The 15693-nt window shown below is 37.7% G+C and overlaps 1 protein-coding gene across 1 annotated transcript in view; it reads left to right on the top strand.

Moving 5' to 3' along the window:
- ELL2 (elongation factor for RNA polymerase II 2) overlaps nucleotides 1-13485 on the top strand; it is a 78522-nt gene extending 65037 nt beyond the window's left edge. The window contains exons 8-12 of the mRNA XM_069492170.1: nucleotides 564-1131; nucleotides 3817-3880; nucleotides 7412-7583; nucleotides 9644-9688; nucleotides 9780-13485. Coding sequence (XP_069348271.1) covers nucleotides 564-1131; nucleotides 3817-3880; nucleotides 7412-7583; nucleotides 9644-9688; nucleotides 9780-9896 — 966 coding nt within the window. The 3' untranslated portion in view covers nucleotides 9897-13485. The remainder of the gene's footprint in view (nucleotides 1-563; nucleotides 1132-3816; nucleotides 3881-7411; nucleotides 7584-9643; nucleotides 9689-9779) is intronic.
- Nucleotides 13486-15693: the final 2208 nt, after the last annotated feature.

Genomic DNA, 15693 nt, shown 5'->3' with positions numbered 1-15693 from the left:
TGATAAATGACAGCCATAACTGTCATAAATGACAGTATTCGTAACTGGAGCATTTTAGCACATTAGAGATTAAAATAAGTGGAGGCTTATTGCCCTTTTTACCTAGCTGTGTTGGTTCTCACAGAGTCAAATGGGACAAATTGCTTTCTCCTCTCATTTAATATAACTAGGTCAACCATGGCCAGCAGTGGAGGGCAGCTGCCTCTGTTTAATACTCTCCTGAGTGGTATAATCCACCAAAATCAGCGTAGTCTCTCGGAACTTAGGGTGAAGCTGTATGATCAGAAAGAATTGAGTAAACACTCCAGGAAACATACATTTGCCAGATTCTGCTTTTTGACTTTAGACATGAAAATTTATTTCACTTTTGGGTGGTCTTTTGTTGTTTTGGTTTAGTTTGGTTTTGGGGGTTTTTTGCGTAAGCATAGAGAAAGATTAACACAACCCTGGTAATAGACTTAAGTATCAGTAAGGTTACTCAGTTGTTTAACCAGTTACATATGTATTGAATTTATTGAATTTCAGTGCAAACTGGCTCACTTTTTTCCTTTTCCTTCCCCTAGAAACGGCCTTTGGATTCAGATTTTATTGATCCTTTAATGAATAAAAAAGCCCGAATATCTCATTTGACGAACAGAGTACCGCCAACACTAAATGGTCATTTGAATCCCACCAATGAAAAATCTGCTGCAGGCCTCCCGCCGCCCCCGGCAGCTGCCGCCATCCCCACCCCTCCGCCGCTGCCTTCAACCCACCTGCCCGTCTCACATCCTCCCCAGATTGTAAATTCTAACTCCAATTCCCCTAGCACTCCAGAAGGCCGGGGGACTCAAGACCTACCTGTTGACAGTTTTAGTCAAAATGGTAGCATCTATGAGGACCAGCAAGACAAATATACCTCTAGGACTTCTCCGGAAACCTTACCCCCTGGTTCGGTTCTAAAGTGTCCAAAACCTATGGAAGAAAACCATTCAGTGTCTCACAAAAAGTCCAAAAAGAAGTCTAAAAAACACAAGGATAAGGACCAAATAAAAAAGCACGACATTGAGACTGTTGAAGAAAAGGAGGAAGACCTTAAGAAAGAAGAGGAAATTGCCAACCTAAGTAACTCCAGTCTGAATTCCAGTGAAGGTATTTCACTTTTGTAAAAAAAAAAAAAAAACTAACTTACATGTGCTAGATGAACTGGAAGAGCCTGGTAAAGCATATTATCATGAGTTTGAGATTATATGGTTTATAATTAGTAATGCTTTTTTATTTTTTTTAATAATGCTTTTCTAGCAAATGACCATCTATTTAATTATTAAGTTTATTACTATTAATTACTAAGATTATTTATATCTTAGGATTGTGCTTTTGAGCAGATGTTTTTTCATTTTACAACAGTCATTTTCAGTTTCCTTTTGGCCAGCTATTAAACGTGGTTTCTATATTTATTAATAAATGGCATTTGAAATTGACCCTGTCATCCTCTAGAGACTCCCTTTTGGAAGGTAGACTTCGGTGCTTTTTTTCTGTATCTGTTATGATGTTGTACAACCTCAACATGACCTATTATATGCCATTTTTGAACTGATTTAACCAGATACACAATTAGCAATAAAAATATTCATTTCCTTCTTTCCCAAAGAAACAGGGTCACCCCTGCTTTAATTAATATTAGCACAGGGGAAATGTCAACTTTTTTATAAAACAGGCAAGGTACAATTACATTTGCAGATCCATAACATCATCTTCATTTGGAGTGAAAGCAATTTGTCTTTTACAAGGCCATTAGCTATTATTAGTTTAATAGATCTTATAGTTTTTGTTGTTTTTTTTTTTTTTTCAATTTTAAAAGTCCTATTTCAGTGAACTAACATCAATTATTATTTGTAAAATTTACCATTTCAGGCTTTAGGGTGCTTAAAATCCAACTAGAGACCCAAAGAAGCTTAAAATAATGCTTTATCTCTAAAGAAAAGCTAATCAGTAGAAAAGCTGCTTACCTGAGGTGTCCTGATCATTAAAAACTATGACAAAATTAGATTTTCCTTTTTTTTTTTTTAAGTTGTCCTCTGAAACTTAAGATCTTGCATGCCAGCACATAGAAGATCCAAGTTCATCATTTGAGATTGCTGCCAATTTTTAACCCAGAATAACAAAGCCAAAATTCCCCAGAAAAATACTTTAGAAAAGTCACTTTAATGAACAGAGTTGTAAGGGTATTATCTTTCTGTATTTTGCCCATAACACTGAAAGTTTATAATCCTTAGATTTAACTGACCATTTTTGCCATACAAGAAAAACTCTGATTATTTTCTTTTAGTGGTACTTCCAAAGAAGGAGTTGTAGAATAATATGACACAGTGCATTTATTGACCTGGATGGGGTATATTGCATGTCAAAGCATATCTGTTGAAATATTTCAATCAGTGTAATACTATATAATGGCCTAAGGGGTAGTTGTAAGCCTTTTCCCTTCAACACTCTTATAGTTCAGTTTGTCAGGTCAGGAAAAGACATGAAGGAAGAAGTAAAACTCCATGTTCGGAGTTAATAAGCCAGTGGGTATACCTCACTGTCCAAACTTCCCACCCTCAACTGGTGATGCTTAGTCAGAGGCTAGTGTTAGGAGGACTGGATTCCAGTGTGTTGAGACCTACAGCAGAGATTTGAGTGTTCTGAGAGCTGGAGACCCGAAGAAGCAGACCTACTCTCCTTGAGTCCTTTACTGAAGATAGTACCTTTCAGAGCCAATTGGGACTATTACAAACTGAGGACAGACAGATCCAGACCCACATCTCCTACATCTTTTGGCACTTATCTGGTGTCTGTGGCAGAGGGGAAGCCAGATGACTTGTACTGGATACCTTTTCCTTCAGGACTCAGGCTGTTGTAAAAAGCTTGCTTTTGCCCAAGCCTGAATCAAACGTATGTAGGTGAACAGTGTGCCCAGAGAGTCTGTATAATTTGTTTAGTGTACTTTGTCCTTTAAAGTATTTAATAGTAAACTGACAAATTATCAGATATTCACTTTTGTATTATGTGTTTGTCAGCAGACATGGTTAAGGTTTGAGTTATCAGTTTAACTCTGCTTTGAGTGATTAAAAATTATCCTAATAAAAAGTCTAAACATAGCCTCTGGGAATGGTACATGTAAGCAAATGGAATACTGAGGAATTTATACACTTTTATAATACAGCCTGTGACTGGCACTTTTTTTGGTCCCAAGGGGAAAAAAGTTCTATTTAGTGTTATGAGAGCTAGAGATTAGAGGAATATAAAGCAACATTCAAAAATACCGTATTTTAAATTACCTTAATCTAAACCGATGGGAAAACTTCCTACCCACTTCCACCCTCTGCATACAAAAAAGAGAGGCAATAAAAATACAGTGGCCAAAGGAGTCTGCTACCTGACTTATTGTCTCATCTGCCTTGTTTGAATCTCATGAAAAGTAGATGTTGATGTAAAATTTGTATCTCCCATTGTCTGGCTGCATCTGCCACCACAATCTTTGAATTGCTGGGCAGATGCCACAACTGTTGTTGAAAGAATAGAAGATTGACCTTGGGTTAAGATGGAATTCCTTTATTGTGCAGACACTGCAGTAGCCAGGGTGCTTTAAATGCCTGGCCTCGGTTCTGCTGGCGCTGGTCATAGGGCCTCTATTGTTCGTGTTCAATTGTATTCCTTGCTCACTGTTGCTTATTGAGGTGGGAGAATAGAATTTGAGGAAAAGTGTTCCAGATGTTTCTAATCTATTTTAGAATTATAGGCATTTGATAACCTTACTGGTTGATGAACGCTTTGAATTATTTTTTTTTTTTGTAGGAGTTAAAGAAGGTTGCATTGCCTCCACAGAACCTTCAACAATTGAACTCCCAGATTATTTGATGTAAGTTCATATGTCTGCCAATGGAGACAGCTGTTTCATTTTAGAAAGTTTACAAATTCTTTTCCCATAATTTGCAAATCAGAAAAGTAAGAAGTTCCAGATATAGAATCCTAGAGCCACCCCTGCAATTGAAAGGCTGCCATTAAGTGGCCTTTCCCAAGGCTTCCGAAGTCCACCCTTGTCTGCATGCGCAGGTTTTGCCTCCCCCTGCTCTGAGCTGCATTCGTTGGCCTGTAAGTATAGAGAAGCCTGTCCTTTGTTCCAGGGCCAGGCAAGCATTTGATTGTGGAAGATTTCAGGGATCTGACTGTTCAAAGCTGACAGTCTATCAATGCACAGTCACTCACTTGGGCCCCCCAAAGGGACAGTTTATTACTGACAAAGTGCTTGAACCACTGCACTTAATAATACAAAGCAGAGATAGATTGATTTGTATTTAAATAAAGTTCTGCCTTAAAATTAATTTTCAGAGGAGAGAATAGTAAAAATATCATGTTACTTTAGTACTGGTTGTAATGTTTTTCTTGTTATGACAACAAGTTGCTAAATGCTGAGCTGGGGACGTTTTTGTAACTGGTTATCACAGAAATTATAACTTGCACACATAATTCTAGCTTTTTTTACAGGATAAAAGGCTTCTGTAAGAAGAAAGTAATTAAGTTGCAAGAGCCTGGAAAAATTGAGAGTGATGGGGCAAACAGATCTGACTGCATATCTTTGAAAATGAACAAATGTGCAAAATAACTAGAATGTAGAATGAAAAATGGAATCTGGGCTGTATGAATTTTTTTTTTCTGTTAGTAGTATCTCACAGTACACAAAGTTAAACTATGCTGTTTAGCCCTGCTCATTTCCAGAGTAGAAAACATTTTAGATTTAAAACATGTCACTTCTTAACAGTAGTGGGAAAGCTATACTTTTTGGGGAATGATACAGCCTGAAACCATAATGCTGGTTATCATCTCTTAACTAACAGGAACCCAAGAAACCATGCTGTTTTCTCTCTCACCTGAGGTAGTATATGATTTTAGAGATCTGAGGGGGAGACTTGAAAAGTAGCTACCGTCAGGTTGGTAGGTTGTCAACAGCTGGGCCCCCAGGACTGCCACTGGCTGGCTCTGCTGCTGAGGGGGTTCACCTCTCCAACTACAAATCACTTCTCCTTAAGAGTCTTCTGAAAGTCGGCCCCCTCAAATAACAACCACCAGTGTAGTGCTCTCATTCTCTTGTGGATTTTGAATTCCTCTTTTTTATAATAGTGATATATACTTGTTATATATGACATAATCAGGTGGGGAGACTAAAAAATAATGCCAAACTTTTCCCCACGGATTCAAGGCTGGTACTATTTTGCCAACTTAATTAGTTAGTTAATTCTGTATTTAAAAGGTTTTTTTAAGGTTACTGATCTAAGGATGGTTGCTAGATCTGCCTCAATGCCTTCCTATATATGTGTCCTGTTTCTAGTGCTTTGTGATTGTTTGCTTAATTTATGTAACTAAAAGCAATTTTTAACAAAAATTAAGTCTTATATAAATATAGCAAATTTTTAAAAAATGGTGAGAAAGCATGAATTTTCAGAAAAATTACCAAAAATACAGAACTTAAGTTGCCTCATAAGAAAACCGAAACTACAAAACCTAAATGATCGCCTTTGAATAATTCTTACTTAATGACAATATTTCTAATTTTTATATAATGAGAACACTTTTGTCGCTTGTGTTTATGAGTTACCCAAACTGTTTAAAATTTGTGTCCATCACTGCATTAAGAGCCAACTGTAGAAAACTAACAATCTTTCTTAAAAATAGTGAAATGCTTTCTGTTAAAATGCCAGTATAGTCTCTTTAATAGCAATACAATTGTTGGCCAATTTGGTATTTTTCCCTAAGGAAATTATTAATATTAATAAAATACTGAAGGTGTGATTTCAAGAAAGTGGGATAAATATATAATAAATTAAGCCCGAGTTTCAGGATTGGTTTAGCTAGCCATTTTGTTGATGCATGCTTATCCCCTGGGACCTCTTTTTACCCTGAGGCTCCCTCTGGTGTGGAGTCAAGACAACCCGTGTCTAGGAAGGACAGCTTCGCTGCTTGGCTAGCCGTGTTCCTTTTACAGCTAAGACACCAGGAGGGCAGTTGTACATCAGCATCAGCATACTATCGCTGTCTCAGTTACACTCAGAAAATTAAACCTACACACAGTCTAACTCGCATGAATAAAAATATTAATGAGGACACTAAGTTTGCTCACTGCATCACTTTTCTCACATTTCTTACTAGGCATCTGTCATATAGCAATTCAAAACTGGCAAGATTATATAAAACCATTTGGAGAGGACTTAACTGCAAGATTTTAGCCCAGTTAAGAATATATGTGTCCCCCCCCCCCCAGGAGGCATCCTGAAGCTTCTGTCACCTGCCCAATATTGCTTTGAAATGTCAATTTTTCCTCCAAAAAGTCAAGGGAATTTTGCATTCTGTGGCAGGAGCACATAGTGCCAAGAACCAGACAATTCCCAGATCCACAAACAAATAATGCTATTTGTTTTAATGTTAAAATACTATTTTAATTTGCTTACCACTGAATAAATTGACAATTCTACAAAAATGGCCTTCACTTACCAGGACCCTAGGGGTATTCACACTCCAAAGTAAAATACAGATTTGTGACATTTTATTAAGAATGTAAATTAGACTAACAGTACAACACTGGCTTTCTGTTCAACATAGTAGGATATTTAAGTGTTTGAAAAGAACTAGGGAAATATGCGTTTTTGGGCCTAACTCATTTTAAAAAATGGTAAATAATTTCTCTTTTGCATTTTATGTATTTGCCTAGTCATAAATACGAGGAAAGGGATAGAGGGAGCAAGCCTGGGGCACCGTGTTGAAGATTTCTGCTGGTAGCATGTCTGCAAGGCCAAAAGACAGACTGCCTTTCGTAAAGTAACGGGTCCAGAGAGAGCTTTGACTGCAGCGCTTAGTGACTGCGTGACATTCTCCTGGTTTCACGTTACCCACTGAGTCCTTCCGTCTCAATATAACTCATAACAGATGGGTTGGCCTCTACCGTTAGTGTGATAGAGAATTATTTTGGATAGAGAAAGGTTCAGGAAGCTAGATCTATGTCTACATTGCTTCTTTTTACATAGTTGCACTTTAATTCTGTTGCTACCATGTCTTTTTCACATTTACTCTCCTTCATTGAAGCTCTTGAGCTCTCCTATGTAATAATTTCACCTGGAAGGTGTTTGAAGGAGGGACCTGGCAGCAAACCTGTGGCAAAGCATCATTAAATACTAGTGGTACATGCATGGATATACTTTCTAAATGCTAGGGTTTTTTAAAAGCAGGGCATTAAATATATATAACTATTATGTATTTGTTTATAATAATGAAAAATAAAAAACTTAAAAATAAGTAAATAACAAAAACATCTAAATATTTGGTTTAAATCTCAGACTTGTGCAATCATGTTTATTGTGTAGTTACTCTCCATTTGTCTTTTTCCTTTTTTTCTTATTAGAAAATATATCGCTATTGTCTCCTATGAGCAACGCCAGAATTACAAGGATGACTTCAATGCTGAGTATGATGAATATAGAGCTTTGCATGCCAGGATGGAGACTGTAGCTAGAAGATTTATCAAACTAGATGCGCAAAGAAAGCGCCTTTCTCCGGGCTCGAAAGAGTATCAGGTAAATGGATTTGCTCCTAGATGGATTGACTGACTTGGTTTTACCTTCATATTTTGCCGCCTTTCTTTCCCTGCCCCGACCCCGACCCCGACCCCGACCCCAACCCAGTCCCAGTCCCAGCCATCCCACTGGCCTTTAGAGCAAGTCATCTGGCAGTCCAGCCTCTCTCCTGCTTTAGGAAACTAAGTATTTGAAATAGCTCTTGAAAATAGATTAACATAGTAAACCCGTATGTCCACCAGGGGAAAAAACATTGTGTCCCTATAATATAGTATATGCTGTATTGAGGAAAACACCAAACACAACTAAATAGGAAAAAAGTTGAGTCTTGAGGTTCATTTAAATATTTGATTAAGACTACAGTGCCTATGGCTAGTGCTGTCTCCCAAAACTGTGCTGTTCCCAAGTAAATTTTTTAAAATTATTTTTTAAAGAAACCCCAGTCTGACACAGAATAGAAAAGATATAGACATAGGATATAAAGGGGACTTAATACCACAGAAGTTTGGGGTTTAATTGAAAAAAAGTTTGGTACTTCTAGCTGTTCCAGAGACTGACCTTTTGTTAACTAGTATTAGTCTGTTTCCACTTCTCTACTTTAAGTGTTAATATTACTGCAGGTGACAAAAAGCAGTAGATAACCTGACCTGCCTCCTGATTTTTTTTATAGTTCTTAGCAAAAGGATTAATAGAAGTGAGTATTTCTTTCCTTGTGTAGGCCAGGTAATTATGTGGTACTTCACAGCTATGAATGGTACAGTGCCTCTAACCCCTGCCCTCTACCGCTGGTTCTGACTGGAACCTACAGGTGACGATGGATGAGTTTTCCCACAACAGGAAAACAGCCCGAGAGCATTTGTGTCCTAGAGATTCAATATGTCTTCTATTAATGGGCTTTAGTCTTTTCAACAAGCTAGTGAAAGTCATAGAAGACTTTGCCAGAGTAATCGGTGTTTGGGTGTATAAGAGGTTGGTGATATGGTGTTTTGGGGTTTATTTTTTTCTACATAATTATTTACGAGTGTACATGATTACATTCAAACTAAAATGTAATTCCAAAGACTGCTGAGTGCTAAGAGTGGGCTTTGGAGCCTCACTACCTGGCTCAGATTCCCAGCTCTGCCATTTAATATTTGTGTGGCCTTGGGCAAGTTACTTAATGCCACTTTGCCTCAAATTCCCCACCCATAGAATGGGATAATCATAGAGTTGTGAGGAATAAAGGTAAGTAAGCATTTGTAAATGACTTAGATCCATGTCTGGTACTTGGTAAATAGTGCTAGCCAGCTAGTTTTCCCCAGCCACCTGATCCCTTCAGCAGCCCCAAGGCAATCATTATTACTCATGCCCAGTGTATCCTTTCAGAAGTGTGTTTATGTGTGTGGTGTGTGCATGTGTGCATACATTGTATGTATATAAAATATGGATGTGTACATACAAGTATATTTACATATGCACCATAGTTAATCAAATCTGAGGTTTCTTCAGTTGTAAGATACACTCCATGACTTACAGTATGATCTTATTGTTTATCCTGGTTTCATCAAAATGGGAAGAAATTAGCATCTTACAAGTAATGGAATCCTTAGAATATAATACTATTCTATTTCTCCCTTTTAAACACGTGGTATCAAACTGTCCATACTGTTTTGTACTTTGCTTTTTTCACTAAACAATATAATACATCTTAGAGAATTTTTTTATATCAGTACATAAAGCACTTCCCCATTTCTTAATGGCCTCTTAGTATCCTTTGTATAGATTGATGGACATTTTGATTTTGTTTACTGTCTTTTGCTGTACAAATAATGCTGCAGTGAATAACCTTGTATATGCGTCATTTCACTCAGGGTCAAGTATATCTGTAGAATAAGTAAGGATTGCTGAGTCAATTTTGCATTTGCTATTATAGCTGTTGCCAAATTGCCTTCCATAAAGATTGTCCCAAGTTATATTCCCACCATCAATATTTCCTACACCCTTGCTGAATGCATGTTAGCTATTTGTATTACCCCCTGCAAAAAACGTTCTCTTCTGATTTCTAATTTTTAATTTTGTAGAATGTTCATGAAGAAGTCTTACAAGAATATCAGAAGATCAAGCAGGTAGATATTATCACTGTTGATTTTCTGACCTGTAGTTGAGAAGTATTATAAATTGTGCGACCTAATTCCTCACTGTTTTTTCCCTCTGCAGTCTAGTCCCAATTACCAGGAAGAAAAATACAGATGCGAATATCTTCATAACAAGCTGGCTCACATCAAAAGACTAATAGGTGAATTTGACCAACAACAAGCAGAGTCATGGCACTAGACCTCTGCTTGGACCAGAAGATGTGAATAAACTTAAGCTTATTTATTTAAAATTCCAAATGAGTTGCTCTAGATTCTAAAAAGATGAAACTTTATCTGTTGAAAAGTTTCAGTATTAGTAAACATGAGTTACTTTTTTTTGTTTTTCTCCATTTTACTTTGCTTCCCTGCATTTCGAAGCTGCTTTTTCTGGTCCTTTTTCTGCCCCTCAAGACTTGTGTTTGTTAATAGAAATAATTTTTTAGGTATTGGGGGTCAGTGTCTATACTTAAAATCAGTTTTTTTTTCTCAAAACCTCCTGTTTGTCATTAGAAATGATTTTTTTAGATATTGGGGATCCAATGTTCACACTTAAAAGTTGTGTGTGTTTAAAAAAAAAAGAGTAATGTGCAAGGTGAAATGCTTTTGGATAAACATAAGCCTATTTTCTGACCTTTCTTAATGCAAACTCTTTGCCTTAAATGGTAGAATATTTAGAAATTTGCACAAAATACAAAAAAAAAATTAAAACATTGTCTTGGAGGGTTAAAATATGGAAAGGTATGAATATGTATATGTGTCTAGATTTACATACACATATGTATTTACAGACTGACTCAATCTAGAACATTAAATCCACCCTGCAAGTTAACCCCCCATTGCAATGGTTGCCTTAAGGTGTTTGCTAGTTATGTACATAGTGTGGTTAATCATTAGCTACACTGCTTCCCACTTGATTAGAGCAACGGGAAGCATACTGTGGCCTACCAGCGTCTGCAAGTGTGTGCTCAACTTGTATGTGTGCAGAGGTGGTGTGGATGTGAGCGTGCATGAAGGAAAAAAAGCTGCTACTCTCAGTAGGCCAAACGCTCAGGTTAAACAACTGACGAGTGTTACTGTAGGGTTTGTTTTGTTTTTTGTTTTTGTTTTTTTTTTTTCTGTCAAATTGCTACTTCTTTTGTGGAAGACAAAAGCATTTCCATTTCAACAGTTTGTCAGCTTTATTAATGTTGGGCAAAAATTGATATGTTATTAAAATGAAACAGATCTATAGTTTTGGGGCAAAATGATAAAATTAAATGTGTAGGTAACCTATTTATATACTGCTATAAAGTATTTTTTGAAGAGAGATATGCAAAGAAGCTATTACCTACATGAGATGTATATTTAAAGATTTTTTTTTCATCCTGGGTGCCAGGAATATAAAGAAGAGTGGGTATATTTAAACATAACATACTGTGATTCATCAAACAGCACAAGCTTTCATTTCATGGAGTTTATCTGTTGACGTTGATTTAAACTATCACTTGTTTTATCATGTGGGAACATAAGTTATGTGGTCAAAAATATAAGGATTTTGAACTAATGTTGATTCAAGTTGTGTTGTCTTATTGTATTGTCTTTTCAAAGTGCTGCCAGTTGAAAAGGGAAGCATTATGTTTACAAATCTGTTTTGAAATGTTTGCCAAAATTTTGGTAGTGTCTTTAATAAAGATATTTGTCTCCAGCATCCAGAAAAATAAATAAGTAATGTTGTTGTGTATCACTGTAAACCAGAAAATGTTAGTATCTAAAAACTATGAGAGAGTGTGGATTAACTTTTCTCTCTAGAGTTTTTCTAAAACATTAAGTGGAAAGATTAGATACTATATTAAAAGTATACACAAGTGTACAGACTATACAAAGACTGAAACAAGATCCTTTTGCACTACAACTCTATAACTTTACTGCAGAAATTTTATTTCTATGTCGCATGGACCGCTAGAGAATTCTGTTTCTATTAGCATTGAGATCCCTGGTGCTCTTCCTTTTACCTCAAAATTGGTACAATCATTATTAAATGTTAATTTATTTCAAACTTTCAGTTGAAAAAAGAAAGAAAAGGCAACTTAACTGGGGATAAATTTGGTCCTCATATTATTATGGTAGAGTCTCCTGAGGGGTGTGTCTATACATAATGACCTATTTCTTAGATATCTTAGCCTTTTAATCAAAGATTGTGTGCTATTTGCTATGAGCAATGTTTCTCAAAAGCAAGGTGCTCGGACCATTTGCATCACCCAAATTAGAATCTCTGGGTATAGGGCCCCCAAATATCTGCATTTTCACAAATTTCCTGTAGATGACTTTTACAAGCTAAAGCATGAGAACCATTGGCTTGGATGTAGCTCTAAACTTAGTTCTTGAAATCTTGAATTGAAGGTCAGCTGTTGACTTTTTTTTTTTTTTAAGCCCATCACTATGAGCAGGTACAAATCACTTTCCCCTGTGCATGATCTGAGGTGCCCCCTCAGTTGTTTCACTGCCAACTCTTATGTCAGAACCTGTTTACAAACAAGCCCTCCAGTTGGTTAATTGCTAGCCAATTAACCTGTCCTCTACATCAGCACGTCTTCTGGTTAACACGTTGGGTGACAGTGGAAGCTGGAGATGCTCAATGGAAATCCAGCATTACACACCCTTAGACTTGACCACATACCAGTAAAAGCCTTAATTTAGATTTTTGTTGTATACATTGGACAGATCTTACAAAATGTTTATCTGTCTTGCAAATTTGAGAGTTATAAATCTCTGGATCTGTTATTACCCAAGGTTGCATGTCTTTTGACTATGGGCATGAGCCTATTAAAATATTTATAATCATTTTTCATCACCTACTGCAAGATTTTTACATTCTTGCAAGTGATTGCTGTAGGAATGGGTGGCCACTTGGTATCAGTTACTCTGATGGAAGATTTTATTTCGTTTTTTGGAAGAATTGTGTGTAAAAATTGTGATTAGAGAATGAGCTGTGTTGTTTTTTCCATCACATTTCATCTAAAATAATTGGAAGGAGTCTTTTTACCAACATCCTTAAATCAACTCCAGACTGAATGAGCAGCTGATTTAAAATAAACTAAAAGAATATATTAACTAGATGTGGACTTTTTAAAAACGTGGGTATTTCAACTCCTACCTTATTATTTCCCTTGGAATACTTTAGAGGGATTAACTTTCAACTCTCTAAGTAGTAAAGGATGTTTAATACTTGCTTTCACAAAAGTAATTGGTGTGGTGAGTTTGCATTCCATGCATTGATTATAAAAATTCAGTATTAATTTTCTTTCCTCTCTGGTTGATCTTATAACCTTTGCAGGGGTTTTCTTTTCCCTTAAAGTGTTTCATTTTATTACATAAATGCATACTCGCATGTAGGAAGCAAGATGTTAAAATGAGGTTTAGGCAAAAATGGTCCATCAGTTCAGGCACTCTGCTTGGGTGTCTTACCCTTTCCATTACTGTGTGCTTTGCTTCTGGAACTTGGCAGAAACTCTTTAGCCAATTCGTTTTATTTCTAGCAATATGAGTGTGAAGTCACGTATGCTTGGTATATGCCTTTACTACTTCTGAAGTTCTACAGTTTATTACTTGCCCAAGTGTTACTAAATCCTTTTCTTATGTGTACTGGATGAGGAAAAAATTCTAGCCAGCACTTTGAGAGGAACATTTTGGGAAAGGATATTGACTGGCACTACTAAATGAAGGCCGCAGAGGATGTTATCAATGTTATGTTATTTGTAACCTGAAAATTGAACAAGGGTGTGAGGCTCATTTCAAACGATTTTGAAGTGTTAAAAATATATATATATATATATATATATATATATATATATCTCTATGCTGTTTCTCAGCTGTCCACCCAAACCATGTTAGGACTCTCAAAGGCAAATGTCACAGGGGCTTTCCAGTTGTTCCTGAGCTCAGTTATGGTGGTCCCTGTTGTTCTACACCAATTTCAGTTCAATAAAAATGTTAACTTTGCAATTCTCGTACTTGTTTTTCCTTTGTCTCATTTCAAGGCTCTAACTTTGTTTCAAAAAACAAAAAACAACCCCACGACAAAGTGTTCTCTGATCCCCTAATGTAAATGATTTTCCTGGGACAGAGATACTGCTTGTCAGAGACTCCAGGCAGTGGGTCAGGGTATTTGCCCCAGGACCTTGCCTGTGTCATTAGTGTAAGACATGCCCTCTGGAGGCAACTTCTGCTAGGGGAACAATAATCATACTTGCCATTTATTGAGGGTTTTCTAGTCACCTTTTTTTGCATGCATTGCACAGTCCTATTTTTCCTCAGCACATGTCATCTCCATTTTACAGGTGAGTAAACTGAAGCATAGAGAAGTTAAGAAACTTGCTTATCACACAGCTGTTATATTTTTTGAGGAAAGGTCGTTTCCCCTAAGTTCCCTTGACTTTTGAGCAGTCGTAACGATGGGGTATTTGAAAGTGGGGCAGTGCAGGTGGAGGTGGGAGGGAGGGGTCCAGCCTTGTAATCATACCATTTTCCCTTCATAGTAAAAGGCTATCTCAGGAACAGACTCCAGCTGCGTGAGACGTAAGGGCGCTCTCCTAGCTAAATCCTTAACCTCCAGTTTCTAAAAGTTTTCCAAAGAGATAATGGAGGAAAAGAAGAAAGCCTCAATTGAGCATTGTTATTAAAAACCTAGAACAACTCATGCCAGTGGTGCCTCTGGCCAGGTTTACGAGGAGCCTGAGAATGAATGAAGTCCTGGGTGGTGTTACTGTGTCGGAAGCCCTCCCCAGGCCCTCCCCTGCTAGACCTTGGACAGTGTACGTGCCTTTCAGCATGACTCCCTGCCCGCAGCTGGAAAGTGAAAATATGTCTCCTTACTGGGGTTGGAAGGGGGTTCATTATTGTTTGTTAAGCATTTGGGAGTTCTGTGAAAAAATAGCTAAATTACAGATTATCTGCCAAATGCAGGAAGAAATGTTTGTTGAAGCATTATTTTCCAGGTGAGAATGAATTCATTTTGACTGATTGCAAAGGGGGCCAAATCAGAGGCAGAAGGTTCCAAGGTGGGGTGTTTGGGGCTTGTTTTGTTGAATGTAGATGTCCACATACCTGCTCTACTGTTTTTACCTTTCTGAGATTGAGACAAGATGCTGGCAGTGGCAGAAGGAGGCTCTGCTATTTTATAATTGCTTAAGTCTCAAGTTGGGGGTCAGATGATTCTGCGGTGTGTGATGGCAGAGATGTGTCATTTTCAACTCCTGCCTGCCTGATTCAACTGACCAGCCAGGCTGGTTTTTCTCACTGTAATTAGATAGTTGGTACAATGTGGGCATTTGCAGATGGACAGTAAGAACTCCATATCTAGGTCTATGAAATGTAGGAGAGTTTTCCCTAAAGATGAGTTCACATAATTAGCAGGCATGGTTGAGTTCTCAAGCTGGGCTTCTGGAGGCATGGCTGACTGCTCCCCTATCCCTCATGAATTCCCAACAGGCTTACAGAACTCCACGGTGGTGTGCGTGGGCAGCATCATCTGCCTCCCCAGTCTCCTTGCCTGCACCTCCCACTCTGCACACCAGTCACACAGGCCAGCCTTCGGGTTCTCCTCCCGCCAGGCCTCACGTGCTAAGTCAGCTCTGCCCCGCCAGCCCACCCTCCACTCCGTCCTCACTTAGCTACATCTTCCACGTCCTTAAGCTCTCCACTCAGACATCACTGCCTCCAGGAAGCCTTCCCTAACCTCCCAGACCAGCTGGGCTCATCCTGGTATATGCTCTTTCATTTTATACTTCTCCTTTGTGGCATGTATCATAATTATAACTGGATGCTCACTGCATTATTAAGTTCCATGAGAATAGAGACTGTCTTATTCACCAGGGTGTCCCCAACACCTAGTCTAGTGCCTGGCATTTAAAAGGTGCTCAATAATTTATTGAAAGAATGAGGCAGACTGTTCGTATAGGTCATATTTAAAATTCATGCAGCCAGAGGATTTGGATTACTGCAAGAATCTGCTATATCAT

This window comes from Eulemur rufifrons, chromosome 17 (assembly GCF_041146395.1).
Source record: "Eulemur rufifrons isolate Redbay chromosome 17, OSU_ERuf_1, whole genome shotgun sequence".
Taxonomy (NCBI): domain Eukaryota; kingdom Metazoa; phylum Chordata; class Mammalia; order Primates; family Lemuridae; genus Eulemur; species Eulemur rufifrons.
The sequence above is the reverse complement of the archived record's forward strand: the minus strand, read 5'-3'. Positions and strand labels throughout refer to the sequence as shown.